Source organism: Electrona antarctica (genome assembly GCF_951216825.1).
Source record: "Electrona antarctica genome assembly, chromosome: 11".
Taxonomy (NCBI): domain Eukaryota; kingdom Metazoa; phylum Chordata; class Actinopteri; order Myctophiformes; family Myctophidae; genus Electrona; species Electrona antarctica.
The window spans coordinates 27274914-27299075 of NC_136792.1; the positions used below are offsets into that span (position 1 = coordinate 27274914).

At 43.7% G+C, this 24162-nt stretch overlaps 1 protein-coding gene across 1 annotated transcript; it reads left to right on the forward strand.

Annotated features, from left to right (window-relative positions):
• The first annotated feature begins 3477 nt into the window (after nucleotides 1-3477).
• On the forward strand, nucleotides 3478-23963 carry sh2b2 (SH2B adaptor protein 2). Its single transcript, XM_079514250.1, has 9 exons — nucleotides 3478-3608; nucleotides 11439-12390; nucleotides 15016-15117; nucleotides 16766-16857; nucleotides 17374-17564; nucleotides 18229-18390; nucleotides 18526-18725; nucleotides 20345-20513; nucleotides 21622-23963. The coding sequence occupies exons 2-9, from the start codon at nucleotides 11470-11472 to the stop codon at nucleotides 21951-21953; spliced, it is 2169 nt and encodes a 722-aa protein (XP_079370376.1). The 5' UTR covers nucleotides 3478-3608; nucleotides 11439-11469; the 3' UTR covers nucleotides 21954-23963.
• Nucleotides 23964-24162: the final 199 nt, after the last annotated feature.

A 24162-nucleotide genomic window follows, 5' to 3' on the forward strand; every position in this document is an offset into this window, starting at 1 on the left:
GGATCAATACGAAGCGGAGGACTCTGAACAGAATGAGAGACGAGTAGCCTTCACCCAGCACATGTCTTTTTAAAATGAACTGGCCCCAGCTCTAGTCTATTGCAAGTCTGAATAGAACAATACAACAACACAACGGGTTGAAGCACAGGGCACAACAACGACGGGTTAATCCGCCCCTGATGATCGGGAATGCTCTTGTTATGTTCTTACTTTCCAGAGCAGCTTGTCTCCATCTTATTCCACCTGTCCTAACTCTTAGTCTTAACAGGTATATTTAGTCTTTCACTACATCATATAGCCAGAGCCAATCCTCTCAGAAAAGATTAGAGAAGAATAGATTAGTGTGTCACCAAATCGTAAACATCACAGAGAAACATGAGAAAGCTTGTTAAGCAATGGTAAACAACACATGCCGTAACCATGTAATTGTGTCTTTCTAATCACCCCCTGCATATAACTCCCTAAGCTCAGCTGTTTAAATAAGATCTTTGCATAGAAATCATAACCTGATTAATGTCTATCATTAGATCCGAGAACTCAGGGGTTAATTCAATGTGAATAAGATTAGCTTAAATTCACAAACTTTCTTAAAGAGTTTGATAAGCCTGTATAGCCTATAGGTGTACTGGACTAGGTAATTTACTCCAATGTTTACAAACATTACTAATGTAAACAAACCTATCATATTACAGAAACAGAATACATCAGATACATTACTTTGCATATACCCAAGACAATACAAGGGTGGAAATGGTAGAAAGGGTAAAATAGTGGGGCAGGGTAGGTTGGGTTTAAGAAGAATGTCTTGTATGCAAACGCAAAAGAATAAAGAGATAAAATGATAATTAAAAATATATATCATATCTATATAGTGTTCAAAATCAAAATGGAGTCAATCATATAAAATCAACACAACTCATTCATTCACACAATAACATTTATAGCATTCTAATAGCTATGAAGAATAAATGGGGGGACTAACCCTAACCCTTGTGTTGTACCACTCTGATTAACACCTTTTTTACAATGATTTTACAATGATGCTTAAAGGATTGCACAAAAAGCCTCAGGGAGTGAGAGGTCACTGAACCAATCGCACTTTTAGTTTGCGTGTGTGTGTGTGTGTGTGTGTGTGTGTGTGTGTGTGTGTGTGTGTGCGTGTGCGCGTGCGCGTGCACACTTAATTTTAAGGGGATGTTCTGAAAGAACAATTATGAAAACACAAGAGGAGGAATCCTGCTAGTTCATTCAGCAGTCAGTCAATGATGTTACTGTAGTGACCATGCAGCTGCCGCCTCCACATGAATGTACACTGTAGGCCCTGTGGTTGTGTTGTGTTTGGTATGTTTGTAACCCTGTCCCTGAGTGATGTAATTGTAAGATACTAGAAGTTCAGGCCGCTCCGTGACGCTCACCTCTAGAGTGTACGTGGCACTGATATGGGGATGTCTGTTTGTCAGTCCTTTTATGGGCATAAATGGAGATTCTGCATATCATTAGTATATGGCCATATATGGACCTGGCCCCTTTTGTGCCTATATGAGATTTGTGTTGTAAGCTATTTAGTATTAGAAAGACATTAAAACAACATTTGGATTCCATGTGTCCACCAGATGGAAAAATATCCATCAGCAGTGTAAAAAGCACCAAGGCTATTAAAATATTTTTTTATATTAAAATATAAGTAAGTCATGGTGTCCCCGGGGGTCCCCAAAACTTCCAGACCCACAGGAACACGCCCAGGGTGCCGGCCCAGTTCTGGCGAGCCGCCCCACGTCCGAAACGGTTGAGAAATGACAGTTACCGTGTGGGGGTCCCCATGGGGTCCCTACTGTCTACTGTACTGTACTGTACTGTACTGTACTGTACTGTACTGTACTGTACTGTACTGTACTGTACTGTACTGTACTGTCACACCCGAAATCATCATATATACAGTTAATGTGTGTGTGTGTGTGTTAGATGTTAGGTGTTTAGAGCGTCGCAGTCCCGCCCCCGATGAGAGGCCCGGAAAAGAATTCCCCATTCATTTTCCCCATAGACTTTTCAAAAAGTATTTTTTATAAAGACGTTTACGCCGCGGACAAAGCCAACTCTGTTCGTGACAAATCATGACAATAAACACAGTGTTTTGGGCAGATCAAATAATTAGAAAGAAGGAAAAAAAGGCAGGGTACAACACTTTTTGTTTTGTTTTTCTTCTTACAAATTATTTGATCCGCCCAAAACATTGTGATTATTGTCATGATTTGTCACGAGCTGAGTTGGCTTTGTCTGCGGCGTAAACATCTTTAAATAAATACTTTTTGAAAAGTCTATGGGGAAAATGAATGGGGAATTCTCTTCCAGGGCTCTCATCGTCATGAAAGGGGGCGGTCGCAGTCCCGCCCCCTACCAGGGCCCAGGAAATGATTCCCCGTTCATTTTCCTCAGACTTTTCAAAAAGTATTTATTTAAAGACCTTTTAAGCGTTGTACAAAGCCAACTCTTGTCGTGACAAATCATGACAATAAACACAATTATTTGGGGCCGAACAAAGAATTAGAAAGAAGAAGAAAACGGCAGGTTACACTTTTTTTGTTGTTTTTCTTCTTTGTAATTATTTGTTTGGACCAAAATATTGTGTTTGTTGTCATGATTTGTCACAACTCGAGTTGGCTTTGTCCGCGGCGTACCGTCTTTAAATAAATACTTTTTGAAATGTCTATGGGAAAAATGCATTGAGAATCATTTCCTGGGCCTGGCGTCGTCATGATAGGGGGCGGGACTGCGACGCTCTTCATATCGTAGGCAACTTTTGCTCATCTCAGTTAGTTAGCAAGTGTGGCGACAAAATCTTACACCTCATCGCGCGAGACTGTCGCAGTGTCGCTTGCCAAAAAGAACACTTCACCCCTTTTGCAACCAGAGCTTATTTTAATGATGTTTAGGACACAATAAATACTTTCCTGGGGTTACTTATGTGTGTAATATGTTTTTTTGTGATATTTTAGTCATGACGCCATGTTCATGACATGACCAAAAATATGTGGACTCACTTCCTTCCTGGACTACAAAGTCACATCTCCATCATCTACATGCCTCGGGCATTGTAGGAATTCAGCAATCCAGTCAACCCTTGTCAAACACACACATACGTCATTATTTTTCTGGCCATAGGGTGCAATTTTCAAATTGTGGTACTACAAATACTATTAATATTGAGTGACTGCAGTTTCTTTCAGCGGTGAAATGTCCCTTTAAGGGGAATCGGCGGTGGCTGTTAAATAGATCACGCACACGTGCACGCACGCATACACACACACACACACACACACACACACACACACACACAGTCACACACACACACACACACACACACACACGGCCGCGCCGCCCCCCCAAAGAAGGGGAAGTGTTCCGTGGAATCACAGCACACAGCCTGCCAAGCCAACGGTGCAGCAGCGCGAGTTCGTCGAGCAGGGAGATGGAGACCAGCAGCAATCATCTGGATAACAAGAAATAACACATTGGAGTACTGTTATCTTGAATAGCCAGTATATCAAAAGACAAAAGCAAAGCCAGTCGTCTCACCGACATCATCGTCATGCAAGGAATGCTGTACTGAGGTGAGAGCTGCCTGCTGCATTTTATTTCTTTATTGTTTTGGTGTGTGTAGCCTAAACTATGTCTGTGTTTTCCCAGACTTGTGCCTATTTACAAGCAAATTGAGTTGGTATGAACGTGCTTGGTGCTGGTAAACACAAGCATCGTCATTTAAGGTAGGGATAACAAGCCTTGCCTCGTTCGCAGCCTCCAGGTTGGTGCTGAAGGAAAGCTGCCGTGTTTTGGTCTCCATCCCGATTGACTAGTCGGTGCGAAAACGCATTAAGAGAATATGGGCAAAAAGTGGGCATAAAAAAGGACTACGACGATATTGTCCGATCAGCCATCGTAGGCCTATTAGGCTGAGCGTTGAAGGCAGGGAAGACGAATTCGTTGGTTACGCTGAAAGATGCTCTTGGAAGCTACGCCTGCCAGTGCTAGGATTGGGGGTCGCGGTAAGGGGCTTTTCCGATAATCCATTTAATAGCATTGAGGCCCCGAGGGGTTAAGTATGGTGGTCAATAGGCCTACCTATACACCAGATCAGGTCGTAGAAAGTACGCTGTTTCGTATGTTTGTTTTTTGGGGGGGGATCATCGTGTGCCGTTCGTTGCTTAGTTTGTGCGGCTGCAAGCGGCCTCATTCATTTCATTTGGCTCGATCCATTCTTGTGTCCGCAACAGCAGAGGAGCATGAGCCATTCACCATATAGGAGGCTGCTGCTGTTTCCCATTCATGAATTTATACTGTTATAGGCTTGGCCGCACACAGGCCAAGACTATATACAGTCATTAATAACATGGTATTGACTTTATCCATGACTTTATCTCTAAAATCCAATATGTTCGTTGTAAAAAAATATTTGGACACGAATGATAGGGTCATTTGCTATTTGCCGATGCAGAACACAATGTTAGCCCTGGTCCAGTGTGTTAGCGAGTACTCACTAATGCACTGGACCAGGGCTAAACACAATGTCAACTGTCAGCAGAGGAGAGTGATGGTTGGCATTATCTATGCATTAAACTGCATAGATTTCAGTTTGAACAATGAACAGTTTGAATAAAGAATGTCTTCAGTATACTAGAGTCCATGCAGGCTAACCTACAGTAGAATATTGACGTTCATTACTAATCGAGGTCATCAACAAACCATCAATTCCGTTGCTCTATTTTCAGGAGGCCTCTTTTACATTTGACACGTTCAGTAGCTTTATCCATGGTCATCTGTAAAATTAATTAGTGGGTATAAGAGACAGGAAATGGAACTGAGTCGCGGAATGTGCATCTCCCACGCGCCTCATCCTTTATCACTGGCAGCCATATGGGAGCCTGCCTAACCTCGCTCAATATTTACATTATCGCTGTTTGCCTGAGTGAGTAGACAGTGTGTTTTAAATATGCATGTAATCAAATCTAGACCTACATACATTACTGGGTAAGAGTCGTGTGTGTGTGTGTGTGTGTGTGTGTGTGTGTGTGTGTGTGTGTGTGTGTGTGTGTGTGTGTGTGTGTGTGTGTGTGTGTGTGTGTGTGTGTGTGTGTGTGTGTGTGTGTGTGTGTGTGTGCATTTGTATGATGGGTTCAAAATATGACTCATGGTCGAGGGGTGGAGTCGTCATGATTCAGGAATGCCCATTTTCATCATGTCTGGATTCCTATCACTGCTGGCATCTGTCTGTCTCTATACACGGGCAGCCATAGGCTACTTATCAGTTGAGTTCCCTTGAATATGTCCTCTTGTCTTGTACACATCTCCTGCAGGTCTCTGCTGGGCACCTTTTTGAGACAGATCTTTCGTTATCATATCGATGTTCGTGATGTTTATTTATGATCACATTTGGAACTGGAACAGTATACCAAAGACAAAGAGCATTGTCTGTTGCTAAGGAAAGACAGTGGAGACGAGGCTGTCAGTGGTCAAGTCAAAGGTCAGTATATCTACAGTATATGTCTTTGCAGGTGAGAGAGGAGAAGGGAGGGGGGTTACTTTCACCTGTTATTCCTTGTCCAGCCTTCTGCTGTTGCTTCTTCCCCATCTAATTCCATCAGTTTCTTTCTGGTCTACTATTTCATGGTGATAATCATGTAACTGTGCCATCCAATCTAAGGATTGAAATGCTTTCTCAAGCAAGTTCTTAAATGGCCTTTATACCAGTGAATAAAATGTTTTATATGTGGATCATTTATGACAGCAAAGCTATAGAGTAGTTTTGTTTTGAACAAATTGTTTGTCCCTTACAGTCCTGATCTTGTCCATGACACAAATAATGTTTAATTATGCTGTGGTATATATTGTGTGGTAATAATGCCTGAACATGTGTGAGCCATATGCACAAATGAGAGAGTGAGAGAGTGTGTGGGTGAGAGAGTGTGTGTGCGCACGTACATGCAAGCATTCCACTCGTAATTGCCATCATTAATGCAATGCAGATCTTTATCTTTGCCTCAGTCAGATAGCAGGCTGTGTTGCAGAGTCGATGCTTTTAGTGTCATTTAATGTCCTTATACCACTGAAACCATTTGAATCGTGTGAAAAATAATTGCATTGTTGGATTCTAACTTAGGATTTTAAAGACTGTGTAATATGCTGTGTTGTAGGTAGTGGTTGTACAAGCGACTAGCCTACTGTATGCAGCTGTACACATGTCTGGAACAGGGAGGCTAATCTTAGAAAGCATGGCTGGTCCTAAACTCCCTAGGGTGGGAGCACAACATCGCCAATCATTCTCATTAGCCAATATGCCTCACAGCAACTATGTCTGTGTGTAGCCTACTGTGTGTGTGTGTGTGTGTGTGTGTGTGTGTGTGTGTGTGTGTGTGTGTTTCAGTAGCATATTTCACTACCAAAACTTTATGTTATGGAGCATTGCATATACGCTCTGAAAATCTGTTTGTACCTACACTCAAGTGTGGTGGCTACAATATCATTATTTCATTGGTACCATATTATGACTCATATATAGAGATATAATCAACCATAAATACTGGCCAGCTTCTACTGTCCAATCCTGTAAAGGTTCTGTTTTTCCAACTGCAGAAATATGTCACGTCACTTTGACAAATATAATCTAGCCCTGAGCGGACTCTATGAAGTATGCAAGGAGTGTGTTTTGCAGGTTGCAGTTGCTTGGTTCAGTTCTCCCTACATAATGTCTTTCCTTTCATCTCCGGTCAGTTTACTGTTACAGACAGATCTCCCAGCCATCTGACAGAGATATCAGCCCTGCTCCCCTGGGAAGGGGGGGGGGGGGACTTGTGGTAAATGTATACAACAGATAGTGAAACGAAAGGGGAAATGGGGAATAAAGGCAAAATTATACTTTATCGAACTACAAATTGTTAAATTATTATACACTTGTTGAGCGACAAATCGTTCATCTGATATTCAGCTAGTCCCTAAAACCTTTTATTTGGATGAGGTGTCAGTCAGAATGTACCGTTAGAGGCTGTCTGCAGCATTACTCCTTCGTCCTTTTACTTATAGGTAAATGTAAGGATGTGGATATTTGTGGATCTGTAGGGTGCCCCCACCCACATGGTGGGCTACTGGAGTGTCCCCTCCTGTATACATACATCCCCTTTTAGTTCCTCCACCTACGCACGCATGCACGCGCGCTCGTGTACACACACACACACACACACACACACACACACACACACACACACACACACACACACACACACACACACACACACACACAGTCACACACACACACACACACACACACACACACACACACACACACACACACACACACACACACACACGCGCAGTGATTGTTTTAGCAGCTGGTCCAGGGAGCAAAAACACGACCCTCTCTATCCCCTCTTGCTGTATCATGATTCCCCTCCTCACTCTTTGTTCCTTACTTTAACAAGCTTGCTCCTCCTACACATTCACACACATATCCTCGTTCTCCCTTTGAATATCATTGCCATTGTGTCTGGCGATCCCCTCTGTCCTGATTCACAGTGCAGAAGAGGCTGCAGTGTACTGAGCCTAAAAAAATGAAACACCCAATCCTGTCCACTTCTAATGGCTTGTGTTTCATGCTGACTTTGTGCGTGCGTGTGCGTCTGAGTGTTTGGGTGTGTGCGTGTGCAGGCAGTTGTGTACAGTCATTCAGTATCCTTGAGGAAGGCACATCCTCTTCTTAGCGGAAGGGCAGTAGCTCGAGAAATGCATCTCGTTGCATGTTGTTTTTTTCTGCTGATTGTGTGGAAAGATGGCTCCAGAGCAGGTTTTTAAATAGCTAAAAGGGTATTGACTGACTCACAGCACACGACAGACGCATGGGATTAATTGGGAATTGTTGTGACGCATGGGAATGTCAATTTAATGATAAAATTCATATGGCGTGAATAAAATAACAGACGGTCGGTTGGTTGAATGAATGACCAGATATATTTTATGGATGCATGAATAAGTCACAGTATTATTTATTAACACATGTATTTAGCATGAGGAGCTACATTTACTTTTCCAGCAATGTTGTTGAAAAATGGTTCATGTAAACTGGTTCCTGCTGGCACTAAGTGGGAATTGATCTCCTTCAGAGTATCTGTGGGGGCAGGAAACCCATTCGTTCACAAATCCAACCTTCCAGGCAGGGCTTTCTCTGTGCCGTCGTGGCTGCACGTTGCTGCAACTTTAAAGAGGCGTATTTCTGTTCTCTGATGAGAGCTTATGAAAGAGGCTCCATCTCAGGCTCCATGGGACTATGACTCAGCCTGGAGGTGAACGTGAGGGAAAACGACACAACGTTAACATATTCACCTTACACAGCAACGTGTTAATGGACCTAACTTGTTGGTGCTAAGCCAAGCTTGACCCTATAGAGAGAAGTAAACCAACTGAATGGTGCAATAGTTTTAGCAATAGTTGACACAGCTAAAATCACCGTAATATTGGCACTATGGATCCCAGCTCCACATCGACGTATGGGCAGATAAAGAAGCGATTTCATGCCACTTTTGTGCCCATATATGGAGCTGACTGATTTGTTTGTGCCTGATGCTCCGATACATTGAGGTTAGACAATACACTCCAGGTGCATTGGTAACTACTTATGTGGTTATGACTGAGGCATGGTGACATGACGGTAATGTCAGAGGTCCGCCTGCCTGCCTGCCCTCCCTTAAGCCAATATAAGGAATAAGGATATATGCTGTGTATATATAAATTATATACACGTGTATATAATTTATAAACCCCCAGTGTGTGTATACTTGAGATCTCCATATATGGGCATATTGGTTGGATCGGCAGTGCAATGCAGGTGTGCGTAGAGGCCCGAACTCTAGATGTGAGGGCTGCCTTGCGGTGTGTATTCAGCATAAAGGCATCTATCCTGAGATTGACAGATGATCCTTCAAACAGCTGTGACTTCTGGGTATATCACATCTTTTTACCCTGGCTTGGCATCTCATTGGATTCAGATATTTGGGTTCTCTTAACACGATGAGAGATGAAGGGGGCAAGACAGAAAGGAAGAGAGAGAAACCTTGAAACCTTGCTTCCCACTAGGAAGTGAAAATATTTGCAATCCACTGTAATGCTTCAGGAACTTGCATGCATGCATTGTAAATATTTATGGTTATGTTATGAGTTATGTAGCAGAAGCTGGTTGCTCTGACAATAATCTTTCCCGGCTTAATGAGGGCCGGGCGTCTCCACCAGTGACCAGCAGCCAAACAAAATAATAATAAAACAAATTTGTTATTTTGACTACCGCAGATATCTGTAATCTTGCAGAGAAAGAGTGAATGAAAACTGTGGTTGGATGGTGGTGTTGACATTGTGGTTGGTTGTATGATTTGGATAGTAGTTTGTGTAAGATGTTGGCTCCACGCCACAGTTCAGACAGACAGACAGACACACAGAAAAGAGAGAGCGAGAGCGTTTTATCAGCGATGTGATGTGGTTTGGCACCGCTTCGGGAGGCCGCACAGAGCACTGAGTCATACACACACAGGGGAATAGACAAATGGAAGGATGAGTGGGTTCGCGTGAGAGGAGGAGGAATAGGAACAGGAACACGACTGTTGTCTTTATTCAAATGGGCAAAAGAACAACACCACTCAGTAGGCTATTCAGAAGAACGGCAACGCAGAAGTGACACCATCACACAATTACAGTAGCTATATGTGTGAAGTCCAAGTCCAAGAATTCACTTGATCCAAGTGCTTGGAATGGAGGCGTGGCCCTTGCACGTAAACACCCCTTTTTAAACATACAGTATATTATAGTGATTTTAGATCACATTTTAACGCACTGCTGTTATTATATATATGCCTTTCTCTTCTGGATGATTTCCTCGAATGGAAGTTGGACCCCAATGGAAATGCGTCAAAGTGATTAAACATCCCCTTAGCAAACTTTGCAAACTGTTGGGGTTCCAACATAGTTGACATATCTGTGTTATGTATCGAACATGTATATGATATGACACAGTGAATACCTTTTGGAATAGAGGCATGGTGCGAACTGTAAGCACGCGTCAAAGGGACCATCATCTGGTAGCATGAAGTTATCTGTAGGAGATTACTAGGCTTAGTTCGTATACATGTACACGGTTATTTTTTATAAACTTAGTTAAGCTTTTTCTTTTTCTTTTTTGATAATCTCATTTGGAAAAATCTCTCCATCCACACGACAACGTAGCTAAGTGTCCAAACCAGCCAAAACCTCAGTTTTTAGCATAAACAGACGCATAAACAGAGTTTTTAAACATCTACACTGTGGCCAGGTTTTTTTTTAAAGATTCGTTTTTATGGGCCAGAAACACATTTGCGTGTGGGCGACCCTCACCAATTGAACACCAATTGAGTGAAGGCTACGTTTATAAAGATACCTGTGGTGTGGACAGAGTCACCCATAATTAATGCTATATCATCTTCAGCTGTGTTTAGCATGGCTACAGTGAGGATGGTCTATCTATTGGGATTAGGGGGCAACAGTTAATCAAATGTATCAATTTAATTGATTATAAAAGATAGTTGATAATTAATTAATTAATTAAAATAAGTCATTAATGATCACTTCCATTTTTGGTATGTCATTATTGCCATTTAAAGCTTCGTCGCGATGCGACACATAGTTAGCTTCTGCTATTTATTTATTTTAATAAAACAATCACATCTGTGTGAACTGAGCGGTGCAACTATACATTTATTGTTAGTTACTGTACTGTACTGTGCTCTGTACTGTATTGTAGTGTACTGTGCTTTGTACTGTACTTTGATTATGTTTGGAGAAAAAAATGGAGAAATGACAGAGTTACCGTATGGCCGTGTGGGGGAACATCCAGACCCCCAGGAACCCAGGGGGGGGCGGCCCGGTTCCGGAGAGCCTTCCCAGTTCCCACGTCTGAAACGGTCAAGAAATGACATAGTTATCATGTTGCAGCTTTCCGTGTTCGGACACGTACGCAAACATAGGGACAGACAGTTAACGTGTGGGGGTCCCTGGGGGGTCCCCAGAACATCCAGACCCCCAGGAACGCCTTCCCACGCCCGAAACGGTCGAGAAATGACAGACCCCCAGGAACGCGCCCAGGGCTCGTACTGTAGTGTACTCTGTCCACTTTAGGTGTTGCACCTGTCCGTGCTCGGATACATACACACACACACACACACACACACACACACACACACACACACACACACACACACACACACACACACACACACACACACACACACACACACACACACACACACACACACACACTAAACTGTTTCAGTGTCAACATATGTGCTGTAGCTATCATTTACTCTTTTCATTCTACTCATTCTTAGTTTTGCTTTGTTTGGTATTCAAACTAACAATCAACCTCCCCCTCCCTCCAGCCTCTCCCTGGCGGGTTGGCATGGCCCAGTGATGAACGGAGCGGTGGTGCCTGGCAGTCCGGAGCTCTCTTCTTCATGCCCGCTGCCTGACTGGCGAGAGTTCTGCGATCTCCATGCCCGAGCCTCCGCTGCAGACTTTGCCCACAAGTTCCAGCGCTTCCTGACAGAGAACCCATGCTATGACTCACCCGGCGCCGACGTCAGCTTCTCTCAGCACTTTGCCCACCACTTCCTAGAGTGTTTCACAGCGGCTCTGGCCCAGGCCAGAGAGAACCAGGCCAGCTCAACGGGGGAGAACGGCTCCAGCGTGCCGCCCAAGTACAGCATTGTTCCTTTCCTGGGCATCCAGGGCTGCCCGCTGTCCTACGGCCACGACCTCTACCAACGACGCAAGGACGCCGGGGCCTCCAGCGAGTCCCTGGACAGCATGGATAGCGGCGGAGGGGGGATAGAAGGCGGAGGGCGTGGCACCGCCTCTTCCCGAGGTCCTCAACCTCCACACAAGGTGTCTGCCCTTGGCCAATCACGTAGTTCCGAGGACGTGTCTGTGAGCCACCCGAAGGCTCGCTTCAAGAAGGGCTTCTCCCTCAGGAACATGAGTCTGTGCGTGGTGGACGGTGTGAAGGAGATCTGGCACCGACGGGCCTCCCCCGAACCTGACGCTCCACCTGGAGCAAGGAAAGCTAACGGAGGAGGAGGTGCGACAGGCGGAGCAGGCGGTGAGCCAGGGGCTGAGAAGTGGTCTCAGAAGCTCCGTCTCCCCAGGGGGTGCCAGGGCCACAAGGCTGAGCTGCTGGAGATCCAAAGGGAAGGTGCTCTGAGGTACATGGTGGCTGACGACACCAGCTGTATGGGCGCCGCACAGTGGCAGAGGTGTCGTCTGCTGCTTCGGAAGTCAAAGAGGGAGGATGGAGGAGAACAGTTTCTGCTGGAGTTCTATGTTCCACCTAAGGTTTGGACATTAGCACGCAGGCACACACCACACAAAAAGTCACTGATGAGTAGGCTTGATACAGAAAATCAGACCCGTCTGAAGTGAGTGGTGCTGTACTGTACTTGTGCTGTACATACTGTACTGTACTTGTGCTGTACATACTGTACTGTACTGTACTGTACTGTACTGTACTGTACTGTACTGTACTGTACTGTACTGTACTGTACTGTACTGTACTGTACTGTACTGTACTGTACTGTACTGTACAAGCTCTTCTCCCTGGCCTGTGTGTGTGTGTGTGTGTGTGTGTGTGTGTGTGTGTGTGTGTGTGTGTGTGTGTGTGTGTGTGTGTGTGTGTGTGTGTGTGTGTGTGTGTTGTGTGTGTGTTGTGTGTGTGTGTGTGTGTGTGTGTGTGTGTGTGTGTAGACTGTGCAACAGTGACGTGTGAACGAATGCTATAACGCTATTTCCGTGCTCGGACACAGAGACAGACACATACACGTACGTACGTACGTACGTACGTACGTGTATGTGTGTGTGTCTGTTCTATGTGCAGGGCGTTGCTGAAAATGAGCACCTGTGCTCAGCTACTTCCCTGGGTAAATAAAGAATAATACAAAAAAATATATATATATATATAGGGACACACATAGCTGCGTAATGGAGTGGCTAGCACCACTCAAAAACTGAGAGATTTACTTTGACTTCAAGTAACACAGACATCCACAACCAGAATCCAAACGGCTATCAGCCCAGGCATGCAGGCACGCAAGCACGCACACAATGTTAAATTATCACTTAGGATTTTGCAGGACACACACACACACACACACACACACACACACACACACACACACACACACACACACACACACACACACACACACACAAATTTGCGTTTATGAGATTTCCAGATCATTGCCTGTGACCTCAAGAAGGCTGAGACTGTGCAGCAGAGTGTGTAAATCTGGTGCTGTCGTTTGATCACGATTTGTGTGTGTGTGTGTGTGTGTGTGTGTGTGTGTATGTGTGTGTGGGGGGGGGGGGGGAGCAGAAAGGAGGGGGGCTTCGAAGGAGTTAGCAAAAAGGGAGACAGAGACACTGACACAGAGACCAAAGGGATCACATTGATATGAGTAATGTCATATTATGCCATTGTCACAACTAGTCATTCCTTCTGCAAATCGGTTTTGGTGATGATAAAAAGCGAAAGTAGCAGCCACCGTTACTTTCAGAGGAACTGAACACAGTGAGTCATAAAAACATCTGGAAGGTATCGAGAGGGGAATATGTACAATGAAATGTTTTCCAACCACGTCGACGTCTAGGTTGCTACTGTACCCTACATTCTCAATGAGGAAATCACACCTGCGACAAACCCACCCACACACAGGCTTCACTGAAAATACATTAAGAGAGGTCAGAATCAGTTATTACTAGGGCTGTCATGATCAGGACATTTTATTTGACTTTTAATTGTCTATCCAATAATTTGCTATTTTATGTTGTTTTTGACATTGAACATTGAACATAAGTAAAGATTTGGCTTCGTAAACTAAAGTTACACAGGGCAGATATGACAAAAAACTTAACAAAGAAGTGACAAACATATACAGTATTTAATAACTATAAGACTTACAACATAATATAAATAAATCGTGGAAATAGGCGCTGTGGGCTTATTGATCAGCTATTTCCGCTATTGTTTGAAAATATTTGAAAATGTATCAAAGGTTTTTAACATGGAAATTATTATGAAGATTATGCAAAATAATTGAGATTATCTAAAATTATTGCGATCAGGCCTAGATAGATGATACACGTACAGCCTATTCAGACCAAAATATTTATGATGAGACTAAACCGTTTAAAGCCTGATTTATACTTGTATAGTATAGTATAGTATAGTATAGTATAGTATAGTATAGTATAGTATAGTATAGTATAGTATAGTATACTATCATCTACAAGCTCACTGTGATGATCTTGTAGATCTGCTATTTTAATTCTATCACACTACAGAGCACAAATTAAGAATTAGAATGTTGCATAGAAAAATCTCAGCAGTTTGAATTACCCTTAATAATGCATAACGCATTATTAATATGCAATTCATCATCATCTGAGTAGGAAACCTGAAAAGTAACAGTTTTGTTACTTGTGAGGTTTCCAGCCGACAGAGACAAAATCCTAACAGTGTAGAGTTTGGATGGTGTCTGGAAGACAGACCGAGACATAAAATGTTGGTCTACAACTCTACATCAATCTACATGCTGCCCTCTGTGGCCAAGATCACACTGCAGTGTGATCCCTGAATTTACTGTGATCCAAAATTTATATAATTCCAAATTTTTAATATGTTATTTGGATGACCCTAAGCCTAAGGGATCATAAAAAACCTTGAATTTTTACTATTGCAATTTTGTTTGTGTGTGTGTGTGTGTGTGTGTGTGTGTGTGTGTGTGTGTGTGTGTGTGTGTGTGTGTGTGTACAGTATGTATGTATGTCACACATACAGTATATCTATACAGCTATATGCTGCTATATACTGTACTGTACAGACAATAATTGTAGTAAGTTGGCACCACTTTTTGCTGTAGCATTGTGTGTTTTGTAACAACTGTATTTGTTTGCTTAACCCAGTCATCAAAGTCCAAGGTCAGCATCCCCCTGTCAGCCATTGTGGAGGTACGGACCACCATGCCACTGGAGATGCCCGACAAAGACAACACCTTTGTTCTCAAGGTAGAACGCAAATAGAACTGCACTCATGCATGGGGAGCATGGGGAGTTGTTCAGTCTGAAACAGGAAATGGCTTTCCACAGACTGCCACATTGGCAGCAACACTATATTCTGATAGTAATCGTTGCTAGATGGATGGATGGGTAGATAGAACAAACAATCTAAAGTATTGATTGTTTGTTCAGTAACGGGAGTCTCCCCAATCACTCCAGCTCTTTAATAAACAGAAAATACATTTTCAGGTGGTCGACAACGTTCTACCAATCAGGGGAGAGTACCCATTTATCAGTGTCATTTTTATAGTGTCCATCCATCCATCCATCCATCCATCCATCTTCAACCGCTTATCAGTAGTCGGGTCACGGGGGCAACAGCTCCGCCAGAGTGCTCCAGACTTCCCTCTTCAGAGCAACATTAGTGACTTCCTCCTGGGGGATCCCGAGACATTCCAAGGCCAGTGAGTTGATGTGTTTCCTCCAACTGCGCCTTGGTCTGCCCCCATGGTCTCCTCCCAGTGGACCTCCCTAGGGAGACACCCGAGAGGCATCCTAACCAGATGCCCGAACCACATAAGCTGGCTCCTTTCCAGGCGAAGAAGCAGCGACTCTACTCCGAGTCTCTCTCGTGTGACTAAACTTCTCACCCTATTGTCTGCTCATTTCTTTGTGTCATCACTTCCAACTTCACTTGTTTAATATGTATCCTATCTGGGTTCTCTATCCTGACTGGATAAAATTGGTATCCCAACTAGGGATGGGAACTTTCGATTAATGAATTAATAGTTAAGTAAGTTTTAATAGTAAATAGTAAAGTTTTGATAAGCTTATCGATTGATTAACCCGTTAGTTGATAAGCGGCGTTTATTTAATTTTTTTGATTATCTTAATTTCCCTCACTGTCTAACATATCTACACTTTGCTGATATACAGAAAGAATACAAAAGGCATATTATATTCCTTAATCAAAGTTATTTGACCATTTGTGATACAGGGCCAGGCAATGGCATCTTTGTATGAGAAATGGAATCAAATGAAAAGTGTACTGTCTTGTCTGTCACATTACATGCAAAAGCAGAAACGTTTCAATTCATTTGATTAGTTATTAACTGTTAAGTTTAACCGACTAAGAGCTGGAGAGACTCCTTTTACTCACAGACAGAATCACAGACCGATTCACATCTATTTGATGTGTGTGCATTGGTATTCAGACAGTACTACTCTCTTTGATGTGTGGGTGCTGGTATTCAGATGGTACTACTCTATTTGATGTGGGCGCTGTGCGCACGACCGCACGTGTGCATGTCTTTAAGTGGCTTAAGTGTCTCCGGTTTATGCTTAACTAGTGTAATTGGTTCCATCTATGCGTTACAATCAGCTGCAGCTGTTGATGCCGTGCTGATATGTATACGGATAGACAAAGCACACGGTCAAATGTAGAGCGGCTGGCACCGCAAAAACATAAACATCATTCAGTTGAAAGAAAGAGGTCGGCATTAAACATTTGACCTCACTCACAAGCGAGCACCCGGCTGCTCTATGAGAGCATAGTGCGGCTTCAGAGCGGAGCGCTTCTGTTCAGTGTACTGTGTTCAATGTGTGCCCTCTTGAACAGAGCACGGTGTGTGACTGGAGTTGTTGGCTCTCTCTACAGGTGGAGAACGGGGGAGAGTACATCCTGGAAACCATTGACTCACTGCAGAAAAACTCATGGGTTGCTGACATCCAGGACTGCATAGACCCCGGGTAAAACCGCCAAATAAATATTTTGCTGTTGACTTGAGATGGAAAGAAGGCGGAATGGAGCATACACACTCATTAATCATCCAGTTAGAAGAGGTTTTTTTTGACAGGTTACTCTCGCAAAAACATTGCTGTGTACACACACACACACACTAACACACACACACACACACACACACACACACACACACACACACACACACACACACACGCACACACACACACACACACACACACACACACACACACACACACACACACACACACACACACACACACACACACACACACACACACACACACACACCTTCCACTTGAAGTTCAGTTTCCCAGGTTATGGGAATTCTTGCAGCCCAGGACATAAACAGAAACATTATTTGTGTGGTTGTTTGTGGGCTTTGGTGTGTATTGATTTGCGCGTGAGGAAATGTGGCTGTGTTTTTTGGCATGCATGCCTGTGTGCATACATTCACTTGTATACTTTTTTGCGGTCCAACTGACACGTTTGTTTACGCACAGTGACAGTGGCGACGACATAGAGCTGGCGTCATGTCCCCATGGCCAGTCCTCCAGAGACAGCAACATGGTGGCGTCGTGTCCCCATGGCCAGTCCTCCAGAGACTGCAACATGGTGGCCTCATTTCCCCACGGCCAGTCCTCCAGAGACTGCAACATGGTGGCCTCTTGCAGCTGTGAGTTACTCTCGGAGGGTAAGAATGATCACAATTTCTCTTCTGTCCTCATCAAACATAAACTGTCCATCATGCAAGACATAACCAGATTTCCAGTTTCCAGTTGGTTTTTTTTTAAGGCTTTCGCCTTTATTTAACTCATTCTCTGCTAAAAACGACATTGAACGACTTGTATTAAAAGTCACAGATCGCCTAGGACGACATTGAACGAGCTATTTGTGTTATAATGCATCCAGCATCGCTAGTATCATTTTTACCGGTTCTTGGCTTCTCCGTCGCCTGGCAACGCTTTGCATCCGTGTTGTGACGTCATTCATCTTAACAACGATCGATCGGAAAGTATCACCCCGTGTGCCCCGGAAATTATTGATTGTTACTTCCGGTTCTCAAAATCAGATGGCGGCTCTTCAGAATAAGGGCTTACGGCTATGGTCTATGGCGGCATTTTGCGACTAAAACTTGACCTTAAAGTAAGGGTGCCTGACAAGGGTAAGGGTGCCTGACAGATAATGATGAGAAAATGTACAGAAAGAAGGAAGAAAAACTTTACATAGCTTTTGCATGTGAATGAGGAAGTCTTTTCTTGTTCTCATAAGAATTCTGTTCATTTCCAGTCTCTGTTCTTCATTTTCGGTTTCACTAGTCATAACACTCTGCTCTTTGAATCGCTGTGTGTTTCTAGGCATCTATCGTACCTCTGAGAGGCCCTGCAGTACAGCAGCAGAACACCACAGTGCCCCCTCAGTCCGCTGCAGAGAACCTCCTTTCACGCAGCACCCGTCCCACATGCCTTTAGAACGCTTCCTCCAGTCTCCAGAGGCACAGAACTCCAACGCCAACACAAGTAAATGCATACATATCAATACGGATACTAGTGAGACTTTACGAAAGACAGGAAGAGCAATTCAGCCAGAGCAAAAGATTGAATATATGCGTTGTTGATCTGTTAAACCTTTTGTTTGCATGTGCCTTTTTCTAGGCAGTGAAGGAGCAAAAGATTCCGATGTGGATGCCAGCCTGACGGGGTACCCATGGTTCCATGGAACCCTGTCTCGTGTACGTGCAGCTCAGCTGGTGCTAGCGGGCGGAGCCAGGAGCCATGGGCTGTTTGTAATTCGCCAAAGTGAGACGCGGCCAGGAGAGTATGTCCTCACCTTCAACTTCCAAGGCAAAGCCAAGGTGAGGCTATAAAGACAGCAGAGAAGAAAGATAATTTAAACCAATCATCTGGGAAGCACTATCATCTTGGGTCTTGCACCTGGTTACAACAATAAGAGATAGTGTGATGTTATTGCAGCTTATCTGTTTGGATCAATCAGTCCTCCTAAAACCCACTGTTCTGATGAATCAGACCTGTTCTTGTGACTTTGGGGGCTGCAGCTAGTATGCTGCATATGGCTGAGAGTAGTCTTGTGTGAGACTCTGGACAGTCCAGAGCAGAGCACACCCTTGAGAGCTGCAGTAATGTCATGCCATGTGTCCTCTGGTGTAACACTATCCCCCACCTCACTTCCTGCTGGCCAGCAATGTGGAGGAAGTTGGAGCTGCAGACTGCTCCTCTGGTGTCAGTCTTTGGCATTCTGTATTGCTGTCCTCACATCCAGACAGTGCTTGGTGTCTCTGCTTGTGTCTATTTGTTTTACTTGACTTGACAGAAATAGTAAACCAAACAGAAAATTGACATAAAAACTGTACTATATATACTGTATGTATGTATATATGTACAGTATGTATGTATTAGGGATTTTATAGAACACTTATGCCATATCACAATAGTACAATATCCAAAATATCCAGTCTATGGATATAATATTGATATCAGGGATGTCCTGATCAGGTTTTTTTGCTCTCGATTCATTTCCGATCATTTCAAAATGGCGTGATCGGCCCCGATTTCCAACCACGTGATTGGATCGGAACAGCCCTAGTATGTATCTATCTATCTACATTAAAGTTCAAGTTGCATGTCTGTCTGTTTTTGGCGGGTATGCAGATTATGCCTTCAGCGAAAATTGCTGTTGTTAGACAATGGTTATGACCATGCCTGAGTGCACAGTGTTGTTAGGCAATGTTTGTGATAAGCGCAAATAGCCATTGTTAGGCACCGGTTTTGGAGAGAGGGTGTGGTGAGAGGGGGGCCTCTATTAATCCCGTAGTGGAAATTCAGTTTAGCTTCACCCAGCTGATGGATGCTCAGATGGTCATGATGAGCACACATGGGCAGACTAATGGTAAATGGTGCATTTATATAGCGCTTTACATAGATTGTGCATTACATTCACCCATTCACACACACATTCATACACCGATGGCAGAGGACACCATGCAAGGCACCACATCGGGAGCAATTAGGGGTTCAGAGTCTTGCTCAAGGACACTTCGACACTAACTCTGGGGGAACCCAGGATCGAACCGGGAACCTCACAGTTTTCCCACTCGGCCGTTCTACCGGATACTCTACCCCTGAGCCACTGCCTCCCAGACTGGGAGGTAACCTGATTACCAGATTGCCTCTCTTCCCACTAAACTAGAGGGAGAGGCCAAGAAACGGGGAGGAAGAGAGTCTGTTTCACCCATGCAATAACCCGGCCAATTCTGAATACGGGAACCAGAACACACGTTATAAGTGAACATGTTTTTATGCTTGTGTATAAAGGGTTTGTGGTTCACTTCAATTCTGTGTCTGTCCTTTCATCCCCTCTCTTCATAAATAATTGAATCCTCTGTCTTTCTTTCCATGTGGCTACTCTTTGTGACTACTCTTTCTTTAACATACCATCTCCTCATTGCATTCCCAGCATCTGCGTCTGTCCGTGAATGACAATGGCCAGTGTCACGTGCACCACCTATGGTTCCACACCGTGTCAGACATGCTGAGACACTTCCACGCTCACCCGATTCCCCTGGAGTCCGGGGGCTCTGCTGACATCACACTGCGCTCCTACGTTCAAGTACAGCGGTGCACAGGTACAGCACATGCCAATGCATTATTAAATATTGGAGTTGGAATTTATTCAGTCTTCTACAAGCCCCCATAAAGAGGTTTAAAATAGATGTTAAATAGATTTTAGTGTCATCTTCGGTTGCTGTGTTTGTGTTGAATGCGCATTAATTAAGGTTTATTTTATTCTTTAGGTAATTGGAAGGTATAAGAGGGTGGCAAGTTAGCAACCTGTGGATGTTGAGGACGAGGTCTGCAACTATCTACCTATCTATCTACTATCTACCTTCTTAGCGATTATTACTTTTTAAAATAACTGAATAATCGACAAGCATTTTTTATTGTATTTATTAGTGTCATGCAAAAATAGTTTAAACACGTGAGCTTTTTAAATGTATTATTTTATTAAATACAATTATTTTTCTTATAATAAATTGATTAGTTTCTATTAACTGTTGCACCACTATATTGCAGAGATTTGTTCTGAAGAAGCAACACTGTAAGAACCAAATCTGCCTCACCACCACCCATCTCCACCCTTACACTCTACCCCGTCCCCTGCTCTCCTGGCATGGCATGAATGCCCTCCTGTGCAGGAGAGAGAAGGGGAGCCAGGGGGAGTGAGGGGGCGATTATACCACAGAAGCTTTACATGCAGGCCTAGACTCTGGCCCCAAACCCACCCTGGTGGTCACAAAGAAGCTCTCTGTTTCTTCCAGGCCCCAAGCTTTCATATGCACGCACGCACGCACGCACACGCGCACACACACACGCGCACGCACACGCACACACACACACACACACACACACACACACACACACACACACACACACACACACGCACACACTCCAGTGTGTGTAAAAGGCTTTATTGATACACTGGTCAGGCGTGTCTTTGGCAGCAGTGATGTTGGTGTTATTGCCCACCAAGAGAAAGGATAATAAAGGAGGTCCATGTGTTTACATTCTGCTCTATAAAGAACCTTTTTACGACCAGCTCTCTGGGACGAATGGTCAGCACAGTTTGGATTATTTCTATGCTATTATTACATTGTGTCCTGTAATAGTAGGAATTATTTTTCTTTTCTGTTTGCATTCATCTTTCTTCACATAACTCCCATCTATCTGTTACAGATGTGACCGTGCCTCAAGTCCTCACCCCACCCAGGGATGCCGGCTGCCGGACTGAGCCGGTCCAGCCGTCCCTTCACCTCCCGGGGATCACACATCAAGCAGGGCCCCCTCCTGAGGCTACTCTGTCCTCCAGCTCCTCCTCCTCGCCCACTGCCCTCCCCTCCCTCTCTCGCAGTGACCCGGGCAGTGGAGGAGGGGGAGGCGGCTTGCAGAGCAGGAGCAACAGCTCAGAGCGTCTGCTGGAGGCCTCTAGTGGTGCGTCTGAGGACTACCATGACACTGATGGAACACGCAGGACCCGAGCTGTGGAGAACCAATACTCGTTCTACTAAAGCCAATCGGGCCACAGCCGAGGGCCTACACAAAGGTTCTTATTGGGCGAGAGGCAAAGTTAGGGATTTTTAATCGATCGATATAAGGGATAGAAGTGGCAGGGGAAGGAAGCTCTGCTGCCGGCAGAACTGGTCCAAATCACTGGATCACTCCTCTGTTTTGGCAGCTTGTTTGTTTGTTGTTTTTCCAGATATGACAACGAGGTCGAGATTGAACATTGGATTGATCTCAGTCTCTTAGCAGTATGTTCAATTGAGTAATGCCAAAGGCACTTTTGCAACCTTCAGTCTAAGATGTCAAGCGTATGAGAGAACAAGGGCCCTAATCTGGTGTGTGAGTGACAGGGGAAGCAGTGGGCTAGTGTGGGAGAGAACGATGAGATGGACTGAGATGAAGGATAGATGCAGGAAGAGAGATAACATGAGAGTCAGTTCTACATATGGCTTTGATTCACCTCATCAGACCACTTCCTGTCCACCCCTACCCACAATTCCCTGGGAGTGGAGCCTTTGTCACCGCCCTGCTGGAGGATCAAGAGCTGAAATGACCCTGAAGAAACAGCACCGCCCCTCAGAGCCCCCGAGAGCATCCCATTACTGTTTGTTGAGCTGCTTTGAATCTCTCCCGGATATCCTCGCCGTCCCTAAGGGTTGTTCCTACAAAGCCGTCAGAACACTAGCATCAGTACAGTGATCATGGGTGTGTTAGTGTTAGCTTGAAGATATTTCTTTCTTAAAGTGTACAGTCTGAAGGTCCTAGTGCCTGTCAATTACCCTGGACTTGAACAGACTGTTGGCTATTGACACACTCAGTTCGCCCATCATTATGGAGCATAAACGTTACAGCCAAAAAACAATGAATGCAGGTAAATCAGTTATTTGTCTGTTTCTGCTTAACACATACGGAACATGCATATTGCTGCATTATCACAATGTTCAGTTCACACTGTTTTATTGACGGAACATGGAAACGTGGGAGGGAGGAAGTGTGTCAAGCTAACTTGAATCCTGTCATTCAGTTGTAACTAGTATTATCTAGGTCCCTCCATCTGGTGCTGGTTCTATGTATCACATCAATAACCTATTAGACCTATAGAACCCTTATTGTTAGGGAAGTTCACAGTGAAACAATTGCATAATATAATAATATACCAAACCCAGCCTTGATCGGAGGGATCCGAAGACTGATGTTGAGTGCTTTGTTGAAGGGTGGCAGCATTGTGTACTGCCTACAGGTGAACTAATGTAGGTACTGTATGTGGACTGGAACAGTAGTCAATATAGTAATATTAGTAAGATGACATGGCCATGCTGGAAAGGACAGAATGAAATTAATGTGAAGTTGAGTATTGCTCTAAAAATGTTCAATTAGACATTTAGAACAGACAAGTATTCCCTGCTACTGTACGTCACATTGGCTGTAAAAAACAAACAAACAATCAGATCAATTTATTAATATTAGTGATACAGTTGCATTGATTTGCTAAGTAAAAACCAGACTTTTAAGCCACCATAATAACACTTAAGTACCTTAATTACTGTATGATGTTTCTACCATAGGCCGTACATTGTTCATTTCAATTCAAATACCATCAGTTGACTTCTGTCCTTGAAGGCATGGTGGTTGTATGGTTGATGGTGGTGACATTTTAACTGTCAGTCTAACAGGACTAACAGAGGAATGGAGTGGGCAGTTCTTGTTAGTACATGTGCCAATTTGAATCCTATTTTTGAAAAGTATTTATTCCTCAGCTGTTGTTAATGACATTTTTCCTATCATGTTTTATTTATGTAAAATTGATTTATTCTTATTAATGAAATATCTTCAGTGGAGTCTGTCTGTTATGATGAGAGCTCATGTCACATATCATGTTTCCTTTTATTTTCTTAACACTTCTTAAAACTGATTTTGTTGTCTGGCTGAGTTTTGAAGAGTCTGTGCAATTTTGTACAAAGTGATGTACTTGACATACTACTTTATATTTCTGTGAATAAAATGTGAACAAACTGTTGAAATGTTTGATTCTCCATGGTTATTACACATGTTATTTATTTTGTAGTCTATAAGAAATTACCGACCTATTATTTCTACCAAGCAGAAACCCATTGGAGGTTTTTGTGAAACTGGTTCAAGCAGGTGTATGACATTCTCCCCACGAGAAACTCAAATCATATATATATATATATATATATATATAATATTGATAGG